This window comes from Pelophylax lessonae, assembly GCF_965119305.1.
Source record: "Pelophylax lessonae genome assembly, chromosome: 3".
Classification (NCBI taxonomy): Eukaryota; Metazoa; Chordata; class Amphibia; order Anura; family Ranidae; genus Pelophylax; species Pelophylax lessonae.
Window position 1 is genome coordinate 542007791 of NC_138770.1, and position 22016 is coordinate 542029806.

Consider the following 22016-nt stretch of genomic DNA (forward strand, 5'->3'; position numbering starts at 1 on the left):
TGGCGTTTTTCATCCAATTTGCATAAGTGTGAACCCAGCCTTAGATATCTTTGTCAGGTTTTATACATTTACAGGCTTTATACATCTACATTTGAGAAATGTGTAAATTCTGGCAAAAGGATCTAAGACATCCAGAAACGCTAAATCCTTATTAACTTAAAGTGTTACTAAACCCACAACAGTAAAATCAGTCTGTGTATGCAGTAAGGCATGCTTGTTATGCTCACTGTGGAATTGAAGTGGTTAATCCTCTGTATTGTGTAAAAAGGCTGTTTGATCCTGCCTTCAATCTATCTGCTAATAGAACAGAGTCTTGGGGGATAAGCTGCACATGCTCAGTTTGGTGAGTATTGCTAGAGAGGTTTTTTCTATTTTTCTTGGGAGAGTGCATGTGACCAGCAGAGGGCCAATTAGCACTGTCTGGACAGAGGGTCAGGGATCCTGCAGCCTCCTAGGACAATCAGGGGGGAATGAAAACTCCTCCTACAAGCTTTAACCAGTCACTGATCTAAGTAATACGATTCCTATACACTGCTGATGAGAAAAGGTTTTTAGCAGTTTATATTTAATAAAAGAATTGCATTTCCATGTTCTGTGTACTGTGGGAGACTAGATATAGTGAATAGAGGCTCCTGGCTTTAGTAACACTTTAAAGAAGATCTGTATTTTTAATTTTACAGTTCTATCCCCAATGGGACAAATTACTTTTGTCTCATGTTTCTAAGTGCTTTCTAACCCTATCCAACAGATGGGACAATCCAACAACAGCATTTTTTCCTGCTATAAATGAATCTCTTTTTATGCATTACTATGTAATTGGTCCATCATTGTGTCTTCCATGCTCAGTATGGCACTATAGAAAATGTTGACAATGTTTACTTCAATCCTGTCCCTATATTAAAATAAACAGATTATATTATTTCTCTGTAAATGTCCTTTTGACCAGTCCTTATTATGTTTTTTCTATAATATGCTTGGAGAAATCTGTCCTGCCCAGTCACAACCTACTTGAGAGAATTAATCCACAGTTAGGATGACCATATCAGCCTTTGCATTAGGTCTTATTACTGCTTCTCATGCCCCAAGTCCAGCCTGGATTTGTTACATTAAGCCCTTTGAATCTATAGAACATCTTCTAAAGATAAGGCTACTTATTCTACTGTTTGATTGAGTATTCCAGTTTTTACACAATATGTTCTGCCTAACATGTCTTTAGGAACTTCTGCTGGTTTTTCCAATAGAAACCGGCTGACATTCGGCCCGTGTGTACTGCAGGTGGTTGGACAGGACCTCATGGGGCATGACCAAAAAAGGTCTGCCAATTGGCTCCCGAACAGCGCTCTTAGCCAATGGCTGGGAGAGCTGACCAAAATGTTCTGGCGCTGGCGGGTAAGAACACAATAGCACTGCAAGGGAGATCGCTGTACTAACTTCAGATTGTTAGTACAGTGGCTCCTCCAGAGCTGTCAGGTTTTTTTTTTAATCAGTCAGCTCTGCAGGGTTGAACGGAAAAGAAAAAAAAAAAATGGTAGTGTGTACGAGGCTTTATTAGGAACTCTTGTACTATCATATCATTCCTGTTTAGGGCAAAAGCTGGGGCAAAAGGCATCTACAGGTATTGTATGTTCATTATGAAATCTGTTTACTACCAACTAGCTCTTAATTAGTTAACAGCTCATAAACCATTTATGACTGTATAATCTGAACACAGTGCAAAATACCGTACTAGGTCACATCCAATGACAATGAACAAAAGCCTTCTACCCACATGATCAACAATTCTTCCAACGTCTTTGTCTCGTGGTTTTCTGTTAAATAATTTGTATTGCATACTTTGGCCTGATGCATGCATTGTAAATATCTGTAATGATAATTATAATAATAATATTAATAATAGTAATAATAAAGTTACATTTTCAACCGTCATTTTTACATGTGTAGCCTAACCAATTTCTACGAGCAAGAAGATATTTTCTTCTTAGCAACTTTTTCATACTTAAGCCTTATGTTACATAATGTCACCCAAAAAATTGCCTAATATTTTCAAGTGACAAATCTGGCAGTTACTTCCAATATACGATCAGTGCAGTACTAAAAATGCAATTTATAACAAACTCATAAAGCACCTAAAGTACTAGTCTCTTACTTCTCTGTGTTTGAGAGATTGCAATTTAACATCCCAGGCAACCCTTTAGATGTTCACACCACCTACTGTTATATGTAGAGGTGCTACAAGAGCTGAGAGGGTACATTCACACCTAAGGCCTGGTTCACACCTATGCAGGTTGCAGTCTGCATGCTCCAGGTGCATTTTGCGTTTTTCAATACATGCTTTTGATCCTCTGAAGTCCATGGAACCAAAAACCTGAATAAAGTCCCTGGGCATTTCCATAAAATGCACAGATGTGAACGTGACCTATAGGAAACCATGTTAAATGGACTGTAGTGTTTTTCTGAAAAGCTGAAAATGCACTTAAAAAAATAGGTGTGAACCAGCCCTAAAACTCTGCCTGCTGCATCTTTGGTCTGAATAACAGCAAAACATGCCATCATGGGGATAGGTAACACATGCCTAAAGTCACCCAACATTTAGAGACGTGAGTGTAGCCTAAATCTTTAATTTATTTCTATAGCAATGTCATCCCCATTTTACAGCTCGATCTAACAAAAACATAACACTTCCTACTGGATATTGAAAATACCAAATTGTGCTGTGTCAAAGAATTAGCCCGGGTTCACACTGCTCCGACATGAAAGTCGGGCAGCTTCCAATCGGACTTTGCCCTGCAACTTCAGTCCAACTTTGATCTAACTTAACCCTTTCACCGACAGAGCGCACATATGAGGCCTCGGCTTCAGGGGGTTGTACCGGGGTGATGCCTGCAGCTAGAGGCATCACCCCGGTACCGTTCTTTAGAGCCCACGGATGACTTTCTTGTAATGACTTTTTTGTAATGACAACCAATGCAGCTGAGCAGCCTCTCGGTTGTCATTACAAGGAGCGGGAGGGGACGTTCCCTCTCCCCCCCCATTCCCCCCGCCGCCTTCCGGGGCTCGTCCGGGTTTCCCACCGGGAGACCTGAGCGACCAGCCAAAGACCCTAATAAAGCCCCATTTGGCTATGATCGGGTCTCAGGTGTAAAAACCCGGAAGCCATGACATCACTCCCGGGTACTGGAGCCTTAAAGGCGCCATATTTAAAAAAAAATGACAGCATTTAAAACAGCCAAACTTGGCGTTTTGAATGCTTTCAAATGCAGAGGAAGGGTTTAATGTCTTTTAGACCCCAGATCCCTCCATAAATAGTACCTGTCACTGCCTATTACTGTCACAAAGGATGTTTACATTCCTTGAGACAGCAATAAAAGTGATCAAAAAATATTTTTTAAATGGACAGTGTAAAAAAAAATAAATAATAATAATTAAGAAAAAAAAAATGTAAGCGTCTCATCCCTCCATGCTCGCGCAGAAGCAAACGCCTAGACAAATAACGCCCGCACATGTAAACAGTGTTCAAACCACACATGTGAGGTATCATCACAATTGAGAGAAATAATTCTAGTGCAAGACCTTCTCTGTAACTCAGGTGACCCTTAAAATTTTTTAAAGCGTCACCTATGGGGATTTTTAACCACTTGCCGACCGCCGCAAATACATATACTGCGGCGGTCAGCCCCGTGCAGGCAAAGTGACGTACTGATACGTCACTAGCCTGTGAGCCAATAGGGGGCGAGCGCGCGCCGCCGGAGGCGAGCGCGCGCCGCCGGAGGCGAGCTCCCGCCTCCTCTTGTTCACGGACACCTCCGGGCGAGTGACTGGCGTACCCGATGTCCGCCTGTCACTCGCGATCGTCAGTTACAGAGGGAGAAAGGCAGGCGGCTAATGTAAACAAAGCCGCCTGTCATTCTCCCTTGTGTAACAGCAGAGATCATACGGTCCTGCTATGTAGGACCGTAGATCTCAGCTGTTACATGAAAAGCCACATCCCTGCACAGTTAGAAACACGCCCCTAGGGACACACTTAACCCCTCCTTCTCCAATAAAGTTAACCCCTTCCCTGCCAGTGTCATTTTTACAGTAACAGTGCATATGTATAGCACTGATTACTGTAGTAATGTCACTGGTACCCCCAAAAGTGTCAAAAAGTGTGTGATGTCAGGACACTCCTTATCTGCATACTTGCTCCAGGTCAGTGCACCTGAAAATGTTAAAGGGGTTGCAAACCCTCGTTATTTTTTTTTTTTTTTAATATAAAAAAACAAATATGCCTAAACTTTCCTGCTCTGTACAATCGTTATGCTCAAAGCAGCCCCGATACTCTTCTTCTGGGGTCCCCCGCTGATGCTCCAAGCCCCTCCTCTTCATCGGGTGCCCCCACGGAAATCCGCTTACCCTGGGGGCACTCATGCGGTTTGCTCCTGAGTCACGCTGCTGTGTCCATTGACACAGACAGTGGGACTCGGCCCCGCCCCCCTTTCCCGTGTCACTGGATTTGATTGACAGCAGCTGCTATCAATCTGTCCAGTGAGGAGAAAGACAGCAGCTGGAGCCGCTGCACTTATGCATATCACTGGATCAGATCGGGCTCAGGTAAGAAAAAAGAGGGGGTCGGGGGGGAGCTGCAGCGCAGAAGGTTTTTAACCAAATTAGAATGCATTAGGTGAAAAATTTAAGGCTTTACAACCACTTTAAAGCCTCTGGATCAGAAAAACAGACAGGCAACTAGAACTTTTTGGAAGGAAACTGCAGTATATGTTTGAAGTAAAAGTATAGGCAAAACTTTTTTTATTAATTTTGTAAGGGAGGGTCATAATAGCCCCTGTCGTTTTTTTTTTTTTTTTTTTACCACTTACCATGTGTGTCCCATTGGGGAGATTTCCCTTCACCTTCTGTTTTGGCTATAGGAAATCCCTGCAAATTAAAGCGGAGTTCTACCCAAAAGTGGAAGCTTATCTGCTTCCTCCCTCCCTCCGGTGCCACTTTTAGCACATTTCAGGGGGGAAGGGGGAGCGGATACCTGCCAAAAACAGGTACCCGCTCCAACTTCCGTGTAAGGGCACCGCGGTGGCCTACGTCATTTCCGGCCCCTCCTCCTCCCCCCCACTGCCTTCTGGGAGACACACACAGGTCCCAGAAGACAATGGGACTATTTAGAAAGCGCAACGAGACTCGCGCATGAGCAATAGGAAACAGGCTGTGAAGCCTCAAGGCTTCAATTTCTGTTTCCCTTTGTAAGGATGGTGGCGCCTGCACCTGGAGCCGCTGAACAGGTTCCCAGGCTCCCTGGACAGGTAAGGGTCCTTATACAATAAGTCAGCAGCTACAGTATTTGTAGCTGCTAAATTTTTAATTTTTTTTTTTTTTTTTATAATACAGGCTGGAACTCTGCTTTTAACCACTTAAGCCCCGGAGGATTTGGCTGCTAAACGACCAGGGGGTATTTTGCAATTCGGCACTGCGTGACTTTAACGGACAATTGCGCGGTCGTGCAACGCTGTACCTAAACGAATTTGGCGTCCTTTTTTTCCCACAAACAGAGCTTTCTTTTGGTGGTATTTGATCACCTGTGCGATTTTTTGATCATGCGCTATAAACAAAAAAAGATCGTCAATTTTGCAAAAATAGCAATATTTTTCACATTTTTATATATGAAATTCCCCCCCAAAAGAATGTAAAAATCTAAATTTTTTAACATTTTCAGCCAATTTGTTTTATGCTACCTATGTTTGGTAAAAAAAATCGCAAAAAGCGTATTTTGATTGGTTTGCGCAAAAGTTATTGCGTTTACTAACAAAGGGAAAGATTTTTGTCATTTTTGTTGGTTTTTTTTTAACGCGTAATGGCGGCGATCTGCGATTTTTTTTTGCGGTACTGCGACATTGGGGCGGACAGATCGGACCCTTGACTGACATTTTTGACACTTTTGGGGTTACCAGTGACATTTCTACAGTAATCAGTGCTATACACTGTTACTGTAAAAATACACTGGTAGTGAAGGGGTTAACTTTATTTGGGAGGGAGGGGCTGTGTGTGTCCCTAGGGGCGTGCTTTCTACTGTGATTGGCTGTGGCTTGAGCTGTAAGGACACTGATCAACGGATCTACATAGTAGATCCGTGTGATCAGTGTCTTTACAGCGAGGAGAATGACAGGCAGCTTGTTTACACAAGCTGCCTGACTTTCTCCCTCTGCCCCGCCGATCGCAGAGTGGCCGGCGGACATCGGGTTCGCCGGTCACACGCGCGGGGGGGTCCGTGACCACGCAGGAGCGGGAGCGCTCCTCCGGGGGCGCGCGCTCACTCCCTAGACCCTCACAAGCAAGCGACGTAGCCCTACGTCAGTTTGCCTGTGAGGGGCTGACCGCCGACGTAGATAGTCGTGCGGCGGTCGGCAAGTGGTTAAGGGAAATTCTTGGGGACCAGAACAAGTCTGGTCCAGGTCACCAGAACTGTTCCAGGTCACCAGAACTAGTTTCTCCATAAGGAGAGTTCCCCTCTATTACTTGTTTTGGGGACAACCCAAAATTTGGGATTTTCTTTTACTTTCAGTTTCAATGATGATGCTAAACAGGACAAATAAGAGGATGAATCTCCCTAACGGGGACATAGGCAGCAATAACAACTGACCGGTGTTCCAATCCCCCTCCACTCTATACAAATCTAACTAAAGAAAAAGTTTTGCCTTTAGTTATACTTTAGGTATGTTTTAGCATCAAGGATACTACATCCTTTTTAACAGCACGCGTAGTTACCCTTAGTTCCCCAACAAAAGAAAAAGTTGTCCAAATTCATCCCTTGTACTGTCAGTATGAAAGTATATAGATATTTCATAAGATTTTTCCTGTTTGCCCAGCTTGAGTCCTTTCATTAAATGTGTCATGCAGTCATGACTTATTCTGTGTTCCTGCTAATTTGACCTGTGTCTCTTTCATCTCCTCTATGAGCTCTCTATTATATCCTTTTGACAAATGAGTTCACTACACAGGCAGTTTATCATCTTCACCTGCAACCTTTCTACTCCATCAAAAACCTATTTTTGTCTTTCCTGAATTTTTTTGGCCTGGAATATGGAGCTAGTGTACTCATGAAGAATATTGATGGGGATTTGCAGCAGAAGGTGAAGGTGATTTCAAAAGATGATGTCCGTGAAATAATAACATTGCAAATGTAGGTTGTAAAATGTTCATGGTAAGTTTATATTGATTAGAGTCTATAGTAAATCAACACAAATGGAAAAATGTACTACAGAAAGACAAAACAGTGAAGAAAAAAAAAAAATATATATATATATATATATATATATATATATATATACTGCAAAGAGGAACCAATTTATTGCATGCTTCCTTCAGCGCTGGCTCCTGTCACACTGATGCTGGGGAATGGTGGGTCATGAACCAGCCAGGAGTACCCAACAGTAGTACCCACCAACAGTACCCACCAACAGTACCTGCCAGCAGTACCAGCTAGAAGCACCCACCAACAATACCTGCCAGCAGTACCAGCCAGCAGTACCCACCAGCAGTACCCACCAGCAGTACCATCAGCAGTACCCACCAGAGGTACCCACCAGCAGTATCAGCCAGCAGTACCAGCCAGCAGTATGCAGCAGTACCCGCCAGCAGTACCAGCCAGCAGTACTGACCAGTAGTACCAGTCAGCAGTACCCACCAGTGATCCCCACCAGCAGTACCAGTCAGCAGTACCAGCCAGCAGTACCCGCCAGCAATACTCACCAGCAGTACCCACCAGCAGTACCAGCCAGCAGCACCCACCAACGGTACCAGCCAGCAGTACCCACCAGCCGTACCTGCCAGCAGGACCAACAAGCAGTACCAGCCAGCAGTTCCAGCATGCGTAATGCATCTGTGAGAAAGCAGCCTTAGGCCCCTCCCCAACAGGATTATGGCCACCTCCCACTCTGCGGGGTCCCGACCCACCATCCCCGAGCATCATTGTGAAGAAGGGAGCCTGCACTATAAGAAGCAGAGCTGATACCAAATGCACTCCACCTGTGACAGTCACGGGGGCAATACAGAAAGCATTGACCATGCTGCAGCCGCATGCTTCCTTCAGCGCCGACTCCTGTCACACTGATGCTTGGGAATGGTGGGTCGGGAACCAGCCAGAAGTACCCACCAGTAGTACCCACCTACAGTAACAGCCACCAGTACCAGCCTTAGAGGACAGCCAGCAGCAGCCACCAGCCATACCCACCTGGGGAACAGCAACAGCCAGTGATATTAGCAGGAATCCTGAGGAAGAAGGTCAGTTGAGGTGCAGATAAACCGCAGTGCTTCCGTGGGAAAATAGCCTTAGGCCCCTTCCCCCACAGGATTCCGGCCACCTCCCGCTATGGATTAGTGGGTCAGTAAGCCCAGACTGCGGGGTCTTGACCCATCATCCCTGAGCATCATTGTAAAGAACCGAGCCTGCACTAGAGGAAGCAGAGCTGATACCAAATGCACTCCACCTGTGAAAGTCACAGGAGAGATACAGAAAGCATTGGCTCTGCTCTCTGCTGCAGCCGCATGCTTATTTCAGCACCGGCTCCTGTCACACTGATGCTTGGGAATAGTGGGTTGGAAACCATCCAGAAGTACCCACCAGCAGTTCCCACCTACAGTAACCGCCAGCAATACCAGCCAGCAGTACCTGCCAGCATTGCCCACCAGCAGTGCCCACCAACAGTACCCACCAGCAGTACCTGCCAGCTGTACCCACTAACAATACCCACTAGCCGTACCCGCCAGAAGTACCCGCCAGCAGGACCAGCCAGCAGTGCCCGCCAGCAGTAGCCACCAACAGTCCCCACCAGCAGTACCAGCCAGCACTACCCACTAACAGTACCCACTAGCAGTACCAGCCAGCAGTACCCACCAGCATTACAAGCCAGCAGTACCCACCAGCGGTACCAGTCAGCAGTACCCGCCAGTGGTGCCTGCCAGCAGTACCGACCAACAGTAACCGCTAGCAGTAGCAGTCAGCAGTACCCGCCAGCAGTACCCTCCAGCAGTACCCACCAGTGGTACCAGCCATCAGTACCCACCAGCACTACCAGCCAGAAGCACCCACTAGCAGTACAAGCCAGCAGTACCGGCCCTGGAGGACAGTCAGCAGCAGCCACCAGCCATACCCACCTGGTGGACAGCAGTAGCCAGCGATACCAGCAGGAATCCTGAGGAACAAGCGAAGGCTGAGGTCAGTTGAGGTGCAGGTAAGCTGCAGTGCATCCGTGTGAAAGCAGCCTTAAGCCCCTTTCATACTATCAGTCCGATCGGGTCCGCCTGTCTGTTTTTCAGGTGGACCCAATGGGACCCTCCATTCACCTCTATAGAGTGGCAGATGTAAACGGACTTACACCCTCCTATCTCCAATTCAATCCGTCCCCTTCTGTCTGAGTTGATTGGATCAGAGGCCACATAGAGTAGAATGGGTTGTGTCCGTGTCTGCTCTGCATATGCTGAGTGGACACGGACCTGTCATTTGCAGGCTCCGCTCATTAGGGCCTGCAACCGGTTACCAAGTGGCTCTCGCTCCTCAAAAGGTTGGGCATCCCTGCGGTAGGGGCATGAATCCCAGATGGAGAGGTGTGCTCTACTGTAGCACATCAGGAGACCCATGGGAAAATCATAAAGATCTCCCAAGCAGTTGATAAAAGTGTTAAGACCACTGACACTGTCGCGGCTGGGCCTAACACTTTCATCACTGTGGTCAGCAGGTCTCTCTATTCTTCCCTACCTCCTCTGCATTGAGAGTATGCCATCAATACTAGGCTTTATTACTGCTTAAATTGTCACCAATACTAGGCTTTATTACTGCATAAACTGGCACCAATACTAGACTTTTTTTCTATGTAAACTGGCACCAATACTAGGGGCTATTACTGCATAAACTTGCACCAATACTAGGGGTTATTACTGTGTAAACTGGCAACAATACTAGGGGTTATTACTGCGCAAACTGACACCAATACTAGGCTTTATTACTGCTTGAACTAGCACCAATTCTAGGCTTTATTACTGCTTAAACTGGCATCAATACTAGGCTTTATTACTGTGTAAACTGGCACGAAGACTAGGGGTATTACTGCAAAAAACTGGTAACAATACTAGGCTTTATTACTGAGTAAATTTGCACCAATACTAGAAATTCCCCCTGGGGGTGGAACTTTAAGGGCGATCACACTTCCAAATGAGTAAAACTTGTATTTTTATTTAAACAAGATAAAATAGATCATGAGATCAAACTATACAAAAGATAGAGGTAAGCAACATTTACAATGGTGCGAGGACATGGGTAAAGTTACATGGATATGAAGCCATAAGTAAGGCAAAAATTTGCACATATACTGTGGGGGTATACGATAAAAGATAAAGAAATCCTCCAACCCCTTATTACTGCGTAAACTGACACCAATACTAGGCTTTATTACTGCGTAAACTGCAGTAATACTAGGGGATATTACTAGGGGATATTACTGCGTAAAATGGCACCAATACTAGGGGTTGTTACTGCATAATATGGCACCAATACTAGGCTTTATTACTGCGTAAACTGCCACCAATACTATGCTTAGATACTGCGTAAACTGACACCAAGACTAGGGGTTATTACTGTGTAAACCGGCACCAACACTAGGGGTTATTACTGCATAAACTGGCACCAATACTAAGAGTTATTACTGTGTAAACTGGCACCAATACTAGCAGCTATTACTGCATAAACCGGCACCAATACTAGGGGCTTTTACTGCATAAATTGGCACCATTACTAGGGGTTATTACTCCGTAAACTGACACCAATACTAGGCTTTATCACTGCATAAACTGCTACCAATACTAGTGGATATTACTGCGTAAAATGGCACCAATACTAGGGGTTGTTACTGCGCAAACTGTCATTAATACTAGGCTTTATTACTGCGTGAACTGGCACTGATACTAGGCTTAACTACTGCGTAAACTGCCACCAAAACTAGGGGGTATTACTGCGTAAACTGGCATCAATACAAGGGTTTATTACTGACTCAGCTTCCGATGACGTCAGTCCTATGACAAAACGCATCAAGCTGATACGCACGTCGCTACGTTCTTGCGCTTTAGCCCAGAATGCACGCTGAGTCAGGCTCTTCCGGTGAGGCGTGACTTTCTCTCTATAGTGTAGGGAGCCACACGAGAGTTTGTTATTGCTTTTAACTGCATAGTTCATCTTCTGGAATGTTTTATGAATTTGTGCAATTGCTTTCAACCCTAGTGGGGCTAATCTGAATAAATATTGCCATTTTAAATACTACACCATGAGTTGATATCTCTTTTTCCTGCCCTATGATCCTGGGACTAAAACCTAAAAAGCAGCCAGTGTATGAACGAGTCCCCCCCCCGGGAGATCATAGCAAGCACCCCATTGAGATCAAGGAGATCATTCAAGCCTATTTGGACGTCTATCTGCCATATGGTAAGAGGGGTCAACATCTTCTGGTGAGTGTGCATTTCTGCCATATGTTCTCCCCAGCACGGAGGGTGTCACCATCACTGTCAATGTTGACACAATATTACACTTTGCAGGTTTGCTCTTTACAAGAATATTCCCTGATGGGAGATTTCCAGAAGGTGGAATAACATAAATTAGGAATAAGTACGATACCTTTATGCTGGACTTTTTTTAGGGACTATTGCTGCGATATAAAATAGAATTGTGTTTTTTAATATATTTTTATACTTACTGGTATATACTCACGTATTGTCACCATTGCACTGAGCACTTAATGAGCATAGCATTTTCACAAGTCGAGTTTATATATATTGTATGATATTTGATAGAATTTTTTTGAATATGTGCTGTTGATCGCATTGCTGGGATTAGCATTAGTATTGCACTGGTTTTTGTATTATTTATTTATTCACGTCATTGTCACTACTGCACTGAGCACTTTAAGAGCTTAGTACTACCATATTAAGTTAACATATATATATATATATATATATATATATGTATATATATATATATATATATATATATATATACACAATTTTTTTTATTTTTTTTTGGAATATGCGCTATTTGCGGTTATCCTGAAAAATTACTAGGGGCTATTACTGCATAAACTGGTACCAATACTAGGGGTTATTACTGCATAAACTGGCACCAATACTAGAGGTTATTATTGCGTAAATTGGCTCCAATACTAGTAGCTATTACTGCGTAAACTGTCACTGACAGTAGGGGCTATTACTGCATTAACTGGCACCATTACTAAGGGTTATTACTGCATAAACTGGCACCAACAATAGGCTTTAGTACTGCCTAAACTGGAACCAATACTAGGCTTTATTACTGCATAAACTGGCACCAATACCAAGGGTTATTACTGCGTAAACTGGCACCAATACTAGGGGTTACTACTGTGTAAACTGACACCAATACTAGGCTTTATTACTACGTAAGCTGGCATCAATACTAGGCTTTATTACTGAGTAAACTGGCACCAATAATAGGCTTTATTACTGCGTAAACTGGCATCAATAATAGGGGTTACTACTGTGTAAACTGGCACCAATACTAGGCTTTACTACTGCTTAAACTGGCATCAATACTAGGCTTTATTACTGCCTAAACTGGCACCAATACTAGGCTTTTTTACTGTATAAACTGGCACCAAAACTAGAGGTTATTACTGCATAAACTGGCACCAACACTAGGAGTTATTACTGCTAAACTGGCACCAATACTAGAGGTTATTACTGCGTAAACTGGGAAAAATACTAGGATTACTGCGTAAACTGGCATCAATACTAAGCTTTATTACTGCGTAAACTGGCACCACTGCTTGGGGCTATTACTGCATAAACTGGCACCAATACTAGAGGTTATTACTACATAAACTGGCACCAATACTAGGGACTATTTCTGCTTAAACTGGCACCAAAACTAGGGGTTATTACTGTGTAAACTGGCACAACTAGGGGTTATTACTGCATAAACTGGCACCAATACTAGGGGATATTACTACATAAACCAGCACCAATACTAGGGGGTAATACTGCGTAATCTGCCACCAATACTAGGGGTTATTACTGCATAAACTGGCACCAATACTAGGCTTTATTATTGCATAAACTAGCACCAATACTAGGGGAAATTACTGCGTAAACTGGCATCAATGCTAGGCTTTATTACTGCGTAAACAGGCAACAAAACTAGGGCTTATTACTGCCTAAACTGGCACCAATACTAGGGGTTATTACTGCATAAACTGGCGCCAATACTAGGGGCTAATACTGCGTAAACTGGCATCAATACCAGGGGTTATTAACACTAGTGTTGAGCGAACACGGACTGTATTATTCGTGTTCGTACCGAATAATTGGATTTTTTGTACCCGAACACGGACACGGACACTTTACTGTATGTTCGGGTAAAAATCCGTGTTCGGTCGTTTTATTTCCGGGTTTTGCATGCTTTGGCGCTCTTTTCATGGCGGGCTTTCAACAGCCAATCAACAATCGTTTAACTGGTGTGCCTTAAGCCATCCCAGCCATGCCTGCAAATGTCTCAGTAGCTGTGATTGGCCGTCTGAAGCATGTGACCAAGTCTTTATAAGTTCGAGGCAGCCGCAGCGGCGTCATTATGCTGCTTAGATTCAGGGACAGAGCACACATCAACGTGCTGGCTGCTGATTAGGGAAAGATAGGCAGGAAAAAACCATTTGTGTCCGGATAGAATTGAGGGACAGGTCGGAGTGTTTAGGCAGGGCGAGTTGTAGGCATTTTAGGGATAGAGTCTGCTGAATTATATAGGGTCAGTGTCTTCTACAAACTACAATCGATATTGCTGTGTGGGGGGTGGGGTCTGCACTCAATCCTGATCTACGATCTCTTCTCAATCCTGTTAGGGACAGAGTCTGCTGAATTTTAGGGAAACTGTGTTCTACAAACTACAATCGATATTGCTGTGTGGTGTGGGATTGGAGATAGGCAGGTGTCAGTGATCCACATCCATTTTTCTGTGTGTGAGCTGCAGTGAACACAATCTTTTTGGGCTGCAGTGAACACAATCTTTTTGGGCTGCAGTGAACACAATCTTTTTGGGCTGCAGTGAACACAATCTTTTTGGGCTGCAGTGAACACAATCTTTTTGGGCTGCAGTGAACACAATCTTTTTGGGGTGCAGTGAACAAAATCTTTTTGGGGTGCAGTGAACACAATCCTTTTTGGTGTGCAGTGAACACAATCTTTGTGGGGTGCAGTGAACAAAATCCTTTGTGGGGTGCAGTGAACACAATCTTTTTGGGGTGCAGTGAACAAAATCCTTTTTGGGGTGCAGTGAACAACATCCTTTTTGGGGTGCAGTGAACACAATCTTTTTGGGGTGCAGTGAACAAAATCCTTTGTGGGGTGCAGTGAACACAATCTTTTTGGGGTGCAGTGAACACAATCTTTTTGGGGTGGAGTGAACAACATCCTTTTTGGGGTGCAGTGAACAAAATCCTTTTTGGGGTGCAGTGAACAAAATCATTTTTGGGGTGCAGTGAACACAATCTTTTTGGGGTGCAGTGAACACAATCTTTGTGGGGTGCAGTGAACACAATCTTTTTGGGGTGGAGTGAACAACATCCTTTTTGGGGTGCAGTGAACAACATCCTTTTTGGGGTGCAGTGAACACAATCTTTTTGGGGTGCAGTGAACACAATCTTTGTGGGGTACAGTGAACAGAATCTTTGTGGGGTGCAGTGAACACAATCTTTGGGGGGTACAGTGAACACAATCTTTGTGAGGTGCAGTGAACACAATCTTTGTGGGGTGCAGTGAACACAATCATTGTGGGGTGCAGTGAACTCAATCTTTGTGGGGTACAGTGAACACAATCTCATACTGAAGGTTTGAGGGTGCTGCCTGTTCCATACTCCCCCTACTCCTCATCTAGCCTTTTAGGGGTACAAACAATAGTAATTGGGGCCTAGTGTGGTTGTGTACGTGTGATATACATACACTTTTTTGGGATCATATTTTCTATTCCGCTATTTAATCAAAAACCTTTGGGGATCAGTTAAATTGGGGGATAGTCTGTGTTGGTACGTGTGAGAGAGATCCACCTTTCCAAGTTGTTGGGGTTCATCTCATACTTCTGAAGGTTTGAGGGTGCTGCCTGTTCCATACTCCCCCTACTCCTAGCCTTTTAGGGGTACAAACAATAGTAATTGGGGCCTAGTGTGGTTGTGTACGTGTGATATACATACACTTTTTTGGGATCATATTTTCTATTCCGCTATTTAATCAAAAACCTTTGGGGATCAGTTAAATTGGGGGATAGTCTGTGTTGGTACGTGTGAGAGAGATCCACCTTTCCAAGTTGTTGGGGTTCATCTCATACTTCTGAAGGTTTGAGGGTGCTGCCTGTTCCATACTCCCCCTACTCCTAGCCTTTTAGGGGTACAAACAATAGTAATTGGGGCCTAGTGTGGTTGTGTACGTGTGATATACATACACTTTTTTGGGATCATATTTTCTATTCCGCTATTTAATCAAAAACCTCTGGGGATCAGTTAAATGGGGGATAGTCTGTGTTGGTACGTGTGAGAGAGATCCACCTTTCCAAGTTGTTGGGGTTCATCTCATACTTCTGAAGGTTTGAGGGTGCTGCCTGTTCCATACTCCCCCTACTCCTAGCCTTTTAGGGGTACAAACAATAGTAATTGGGGCCTAGTGTGGTTGTGTACGTGTGATATACATACACTTTTTTGGGATCATATTTTCTATTCCGCTATTTAATCAAAAACCTTTGGGGATCAGTTAAATTGGGGGATAGTCTGTGTTGGTACGTGTGAGAGAGATCCACCTTTCCAAGTTGTTGGGGTTCATCTCATACTTCTGAAGGTTTGAGGGTGCTGCCTGTTCCATACTCCCCCTACTCCTAGCCTTTTAGGGGTACAAACAATAGTAATTGGGGCCTAGTGTGGTTGTGTACGTGTGATATACATACACTTTTTTGGGATCATATTTTCTATTCCGCTATTTAATCAAAAACCTTTGGGGATCAGTTAAATTGGGGGATAGTCTGTGTTGGTACGTGTGAGAGAGATCCACCTTTCCAAGTTGTTGGGGTTCATCTCATACTTCTGAAGGTTTGAGGGTGCTGCCTGTTCCATACTCCCCCTACTCCTAGCCTTTTAGGGGTACAAACAATAGTAATTGGGGCCTAGTGTGGTTGTGTACGTGTGATATACATACACTTTTTTGGGATCATATTTTCTATTCCGCTATTTAATCAAAAACCTTTGGGGATCAGTTAAATTGGGGGATAGTCTGTGTTGGTACGTGTGAGAGAGATCCACCTTTCCAAGTTGTTGAGGTTCATCTCATACTTCTGAAGGTTTGAGGGTGCTGCCTGTTCCATACTCCCCCTACTCCTAGCCTTTTAGGGGTACAAACAATAGTAATTGGGGCCTAGTGTGGTTGTGTACGTGTGATATACATACACTTTTTTGGGATCATATTTTCTATTCCGCTATTTAATCAAAAACCTTTGGGGATCAATTGAATTGCGGGATAGTCTGTGTCGGTACGTGTGAGAGAGATCCACCTTTCCAAGTTGTTGGGGTTCATCTCATACTTCTGAAGGTTTGAGGGTGCTGCCTGTTCCATACTCCCCCTACTCCTAGCCTTTTAGGGGTACAAACAATAGTAATTGGGGCCTAGTGTGGTTGTGTACGTGTGATATACATACACTTTTTTGGGATCATATTTTCTATTCCGCTATTTAATCAAAAACCTTTGGGGATCAGTTAAATTGGGGGATAGTCTGTGTTGGTACGTGTGAGAGAGATCCACCTTTCCAAGTTGTTGGGGTTCATCTCATACTTCTGAAGGTTTGAGGGTGCTGCCTGTTCCATACTCCCCCTACTCCTAGCCTTTTAGGGGTACAAACAATAGTAATTGGGGCCTAGTGTGGTTGTGTACGTGTGATATACATACACTTTTTTGGGATCATATTTTCTATTCCGCTATTTAATCAAAAACCTTTGGGGATCAGTTAAATTGGGGGATAGTCTGTGTTGGTACGTGTGAGAGAGATCCACCTTTCCAAGTTGTTGGGGTTCATCTCATACTTCTGAAGGTTTGAGGGTGCTGCCTGTTCCATACTCCCCTACTCCTAGCCTTTTAGGGGTACAAACAATAGTAATTGGGGCCTAGTGTGGTTGTGTACGTGTGATATACATACACTTTTTTGGGATCATATTTTCTATTCCGCTATTTAATCAAAAACCTCTGGGGATCAGTTAAATGGGGGATAGTCTGTGTTGGTACGTGTGAGAGAGATCCACCTTTCCAAGTTGTTGGGGTTCATCTCATACTTCTGAAGGTTTGAGGGTGCTGCCTGTTCCATACTCCCCCTACTCCTAGCCTTTTAGGGGTACAAACAATAGTAATTGGGGCCTAGTGTGGTTGTGTACGTGTGATATACATACACTTTTTTGGGATCATATTTTCTATTCCGCTATTTAATCAAAAACCTTTGGGGATCAGTTAAATTGGGGGATAGTCTGTGTTGGTACGTGTGAGAGAGATCCACCTTTCCAAGTTGTTGGGGTTCATCTCATACTTCTGAAGGTTTGAGGGTGCTGCCTGTTCCATACTCCCCCTACTCCTAGCCTTTTAGGGGTACAAACAATAGTAATTGGGGCCTAGTGTGGTTGTGTACGTGTGATATACATACACTTTTTTGGGATCATATTTTCTATTCCGCTATTTAATCAAAAACCTTTGGGGATCAGTTAAATTGGGGGATAGTCTGTGTTGGTACGTGTGAGAGAGATCCACCTTTCCAAGTTGTTGGGGTTCATCTCATACTTCTGAAGGTTTGAGGGTGCTGCCTGTTCCATACTCCCCCTACTCCTAGCCTTTTAGGGGTACAAACAATAGTAATTGGGGCCTAGTGTGGTTGTGTACGTGTGATATACATACACTTTTTTGGGATCATATTTTCTATTCCGCTATTTAATCAAAAACCTTTGGGGATCAGTTAAATTGGGGGATAGTCTGTGTTGGTACGTGTGAGAGAGATCCACCTTTCCAAGTTGTTGAGGTTCATCTCATACTTCTGAAGGTTTGAGGGTGCTGCCTGTTCCATACTCCCCCTACTCCTAGCCTTTTAGGGGTACAAACAATAGTAATTGGGGCCTAGTGTGGTTGTGTACGTGTGATATACATACACTTTTTTGGGATCATATTTTCTATTCCGCTATTTAATCAAAAACCTTTGGGGATCAATTGAATTGCGGGATAGTCTGTGTCGGTACGTGTGAGAGAGATCCACCTTTCCAAGTTGTTGGGGTTCATCTCATACTTCTGAAGGTTTGAGGGTGCTGCCTGTTCCATACTCCCCCTACTCCTAGCCTTTTAGGGGTACAAACAATAGTAATTGGGGCCTAGTGTGGTTGTGTACGTGTGATATACATACACTTTTTTGGGATCATATTTTCTATTCCGCTATTTAATCAAAAACCTTTGGGGATCAGTTAAATTGGGGGATAGTCTGTGTTGGTACGTGTGAGAGAGATCCACCTTTCCAAGTTGTTGGGGTTCATCTCATACTTCTGAAGGTTTGAGGGTGCTGCCTGTTCCATACTCCCCCTACTCCTAGCCTTTTAGGGGTACAAACAATAGTAATTGGGGCCTAGTGTGGTTGTGTACGTGTGATATACATACACTTTTTTGGGATCATATTTTCTATTCCGCTATTTAATCAAAAACCTCTGGGGATCAGTTAAATTGGGGGATAGTCTGTGTTGGTACGTGTGAGAGAGATCCACCTTTCCAAGTTGTTGGGGTTCATCTCATACTTCTGAAGGTTTGAGGGTGCTGCCTGTTCCATACCCCCCCTACTCCTCATCTAGCCTTTTAGGGGTACAAACAATAGTAATTGGGGCCTAGTGTGGTTGTGTACGTGCGAGATACATACACTTTTTTTGATCATATTTCCTATTCCGCTATTCAATAAAAACCTTTGAGGATCAATTGAATTGCGGGATAGTCTGTGTCGGTACGTGTGAGAGAGATCCACCTTTCCAAGTTGTTGGGGTTCATCTCATACTTCTGAAGGTTTGAGGGTGCTGCCTGTTCCATACTCCCCCTACTCCTAGCCTTTTAGGGGTACAAACAATAGTAATTGGGGCCTAGTGTGGTTGTGTACGTGTGATATACATACACTTTTTTGGGATCATATTTTCTATTCCGCTATTTAATCAAAAACCTTTGGGGATCAGTTAAATTGGGGGATAGTCTGTGTTGGTACGTGTGAGAGAGATCCACCTTTCCAAGTTGTTGAGGTTCATCTCATACTTCTGAAGGTTTGAGGGTGCTGCCTGTTCCATACTCCCCCTACTCCTAGCCTTTTAGGGGTACAAACAATAGTAATTGGGGCCTAGTGTGGTTGTGTACGTGTGATATACATACACTTTTTTGGGATCATATTTTCTATTCCGCTATTTAATCAAAAACCTTTGGGGATCAATTGAATTGCGGGATAGTCTGTGTCGGTACGTGTGAGAGAGATCCACCTTTCCAAGTTGTTGGGGTTCATCTCATACTTCTGAAGGTTTGAGGGTGCTGCCTGTTCCATACTCCCCCTACTCCTAGCCTTTTAGGGGTACAAACAATAGTAATTGGGGCCTAGTGTGGTTGTGTACGTGTGATATACATACACTTTTTTGGGATCATATTTTCTATTCCGCTATTTAATCAAAAACCTTTGGGGATCAGTTAAATTGGGGGATAGTCTGTGTTGGTACGTGTGAGAGAGATCCACCTTTCCAAGTTGTTGGGGTTCATCTCATACTTCTGAAGGTTTGAGGGTGCTGCCTGTTCCATACTCCCCCTACTCCTAGCCTTTTAGGGGTACAAACAATAGTAATTGGGGCCTAGTGTGGTTGTGTACGTGTGATATACATACACTTTTTTGGGATCATATTTTCTATTCCGCTATTTAATCAAAAACCTCTGGGGATCAGTTAAATTGGGGGATAGTCTGTGTTGGTACGTGTGAGAGAGATCCACCTTTCCAAGTTGTTGGGGTTCATCTCATACTTCTGAAGGTTTGAGGGTGCTGCCTGTTCCATACCCCCCCTACTCCTCATCTAGCCTTTTAGGGGTACAAACAATAGTAATTGGGGCCTAGTGTGGTTGTGTACGTGCGAGATACATACACTTTTTTTGATCATATTTCCTATTCCGCTATTCAATAAAAACCTTTGAGGATCAATTGAATTGCGGGATAGTCTGTGTCGGTACGTGTGAGAGAGATCCACCTTTCCAAGTTGTTGGGGTTCATCTCATACTTCTGAAGGTTTGAGGGTGCTGCCTGTTCCATACCCCCCCTACTCCTCATCTAGCCTTTTAGGGGTACAAACAATAGTAATTGGGGCCTAGTGTGGTTGTGTACGTGCGAGATACATACACTTTTTTTGATCATATTTCCTATTCCGCTATTCAATAAAAACCTTTGAGGATCAACTGAATTGCGGGATAGTCTGTGTCGGTACGTGTGAGAGAGATCCACCTTTCCAAGTTGTTGGGGTTCATCTCATACTTCTGAAGGTTTGAGGGTGCTGCCTGTTCCATACCCCCCCTACTCCTCATCTAGCCTTTTAGGGGTACAAACAATAGTAATTGGGGCCTAGTGTGGTTGTGTACGTGCGAGATACATACACTTTTTTTGATCATATTTCCTATTCCGCTATTCAATAAAAACCTTTGAGGATCAATTGAATTGCGGGATAGTCTGTGTCGGTACGTGTGAGAGAGATCCACCTTTCCAAGTTGTTGGGGTTCATCTCATACTTCTGAAGGTTTGAGGGTGCTGCCTGTTCCATACCCCCCCTACTCCTCATCTAGCCTTTTAGGGGTACAAACAATAGTAATTGGGGCCTAGTGTGGTTGTGTACGTGCGAGATACATACACTTTTTTTGATCATATTTCCTATTCCGCTATTCAATAAAAACCTTTGAGGATCAATTGAATTGCGGGATAGTCTGTGTCGGTACGTGTGAGAGAGATCCACCTTTCCAAGTTGTTGGGGTTCATCTCATACTTCTGAAGGTTTGAGGGTGCTGCCTGTTCCATACCCCCCCTACTCCTCATCTAGCCTTTTAGGGGTACAAACAATAGTAATTGGGGCCTAGTGTGGTTGTGTACGTGCGAGATACATACACTTTTTTTGATCATATTTCCTATTCCGCTATTCAATAAAAACCTTTGAGGATCAATTGAATTGCGGGATAGTCTGTGTCGGTACGTGTGAGAGAGATCCACCTTTCCAAGTTGTTGGGGTTCATCTCATACTTCTGAAGGTTTGAGGGTGCTGCCTGTTCCATACCCCCCCTACTCCTCATCTAGCCTTTTAGGGGTACAAACAATAGTAATTGGGGCCTAGTGTGGTTGTGTACGTGCGAGATACATACACTTTTTTTGATCATATTTCCTATTCCGCTATTCAATAAAAACCTTTGAGGATCAATTGAATTGCGGGATAGTCTGTGTCGGTACGTGTGAGAGAGATCCACCTTTCCAAGTTGTTGGGGTTCATCTCATACTTCTGAAGGTTTGAGGGTGCTGCCTGTTCCATACCCCCCCTACTCCTCATCTAGCCTTTTAGGGGTACAAACAATAGTAATTGGGGCCTAGTGTGGTTGTGTACGTGCGAGATACATACACTTTTTTTGATCATATTTCCTATTCCGCTATTCAATAAAAACCTTTGAGGATCAATTGAATTGCGGGATAGTCTGTGTCGGTACGTGTGAGAGAGATCCACCTTTCCAAGTTGTTGGGGTTCATCTCATACTTCTGAAGGTTTGAGGGTGCTGCCTGTTCCATACTCCCCCTACTCCTCATCTAGCCTTTTAGGGGTACAAACAATAGTAATTGGGGCCTAGTGTGGTTGTGTACGTGTGATATACATACACTTTTTTTGGATCATATTTTCTATTCCGCTATTTAATTTAACTGGGCCTCCATGCGA

At 43.9% G+C, this 22016-nt stretch overlaps 2 protein-coding genes across 2 annotated transcripts in view; both read right to left on the reverse strand.

The window, feature by feature from the left end:
• SLC24A3 (solute carrier family 24 member 3) overlaps positions 1–22016 on the reverse strand; it is a 555181-nt gene that overhangs the window by 461188 nt on the left and 71977 nt on the right. The window lies entirely within an intron of this gene.
• LOC309550186 (piggyBac transposable element-derived protein 4-like) overlaps positions 1–22016 on the reverse strand; it is a gene marked incomplete at its 5' end in the record, with an annotated part of 56774 nt that overhangs the window by 22353 nt on the left and 12405 nt on the right. The window contains one exon of the mRNA XM_082250608.1: positions 1722–1861. Within this exon, the coding sequence (XP_082106734.1) occupies positions 1722–1861 (140 nt within the window). The remainder of the gene's footprint in view (positions 1–1721; positions 1862–22016) is intronic.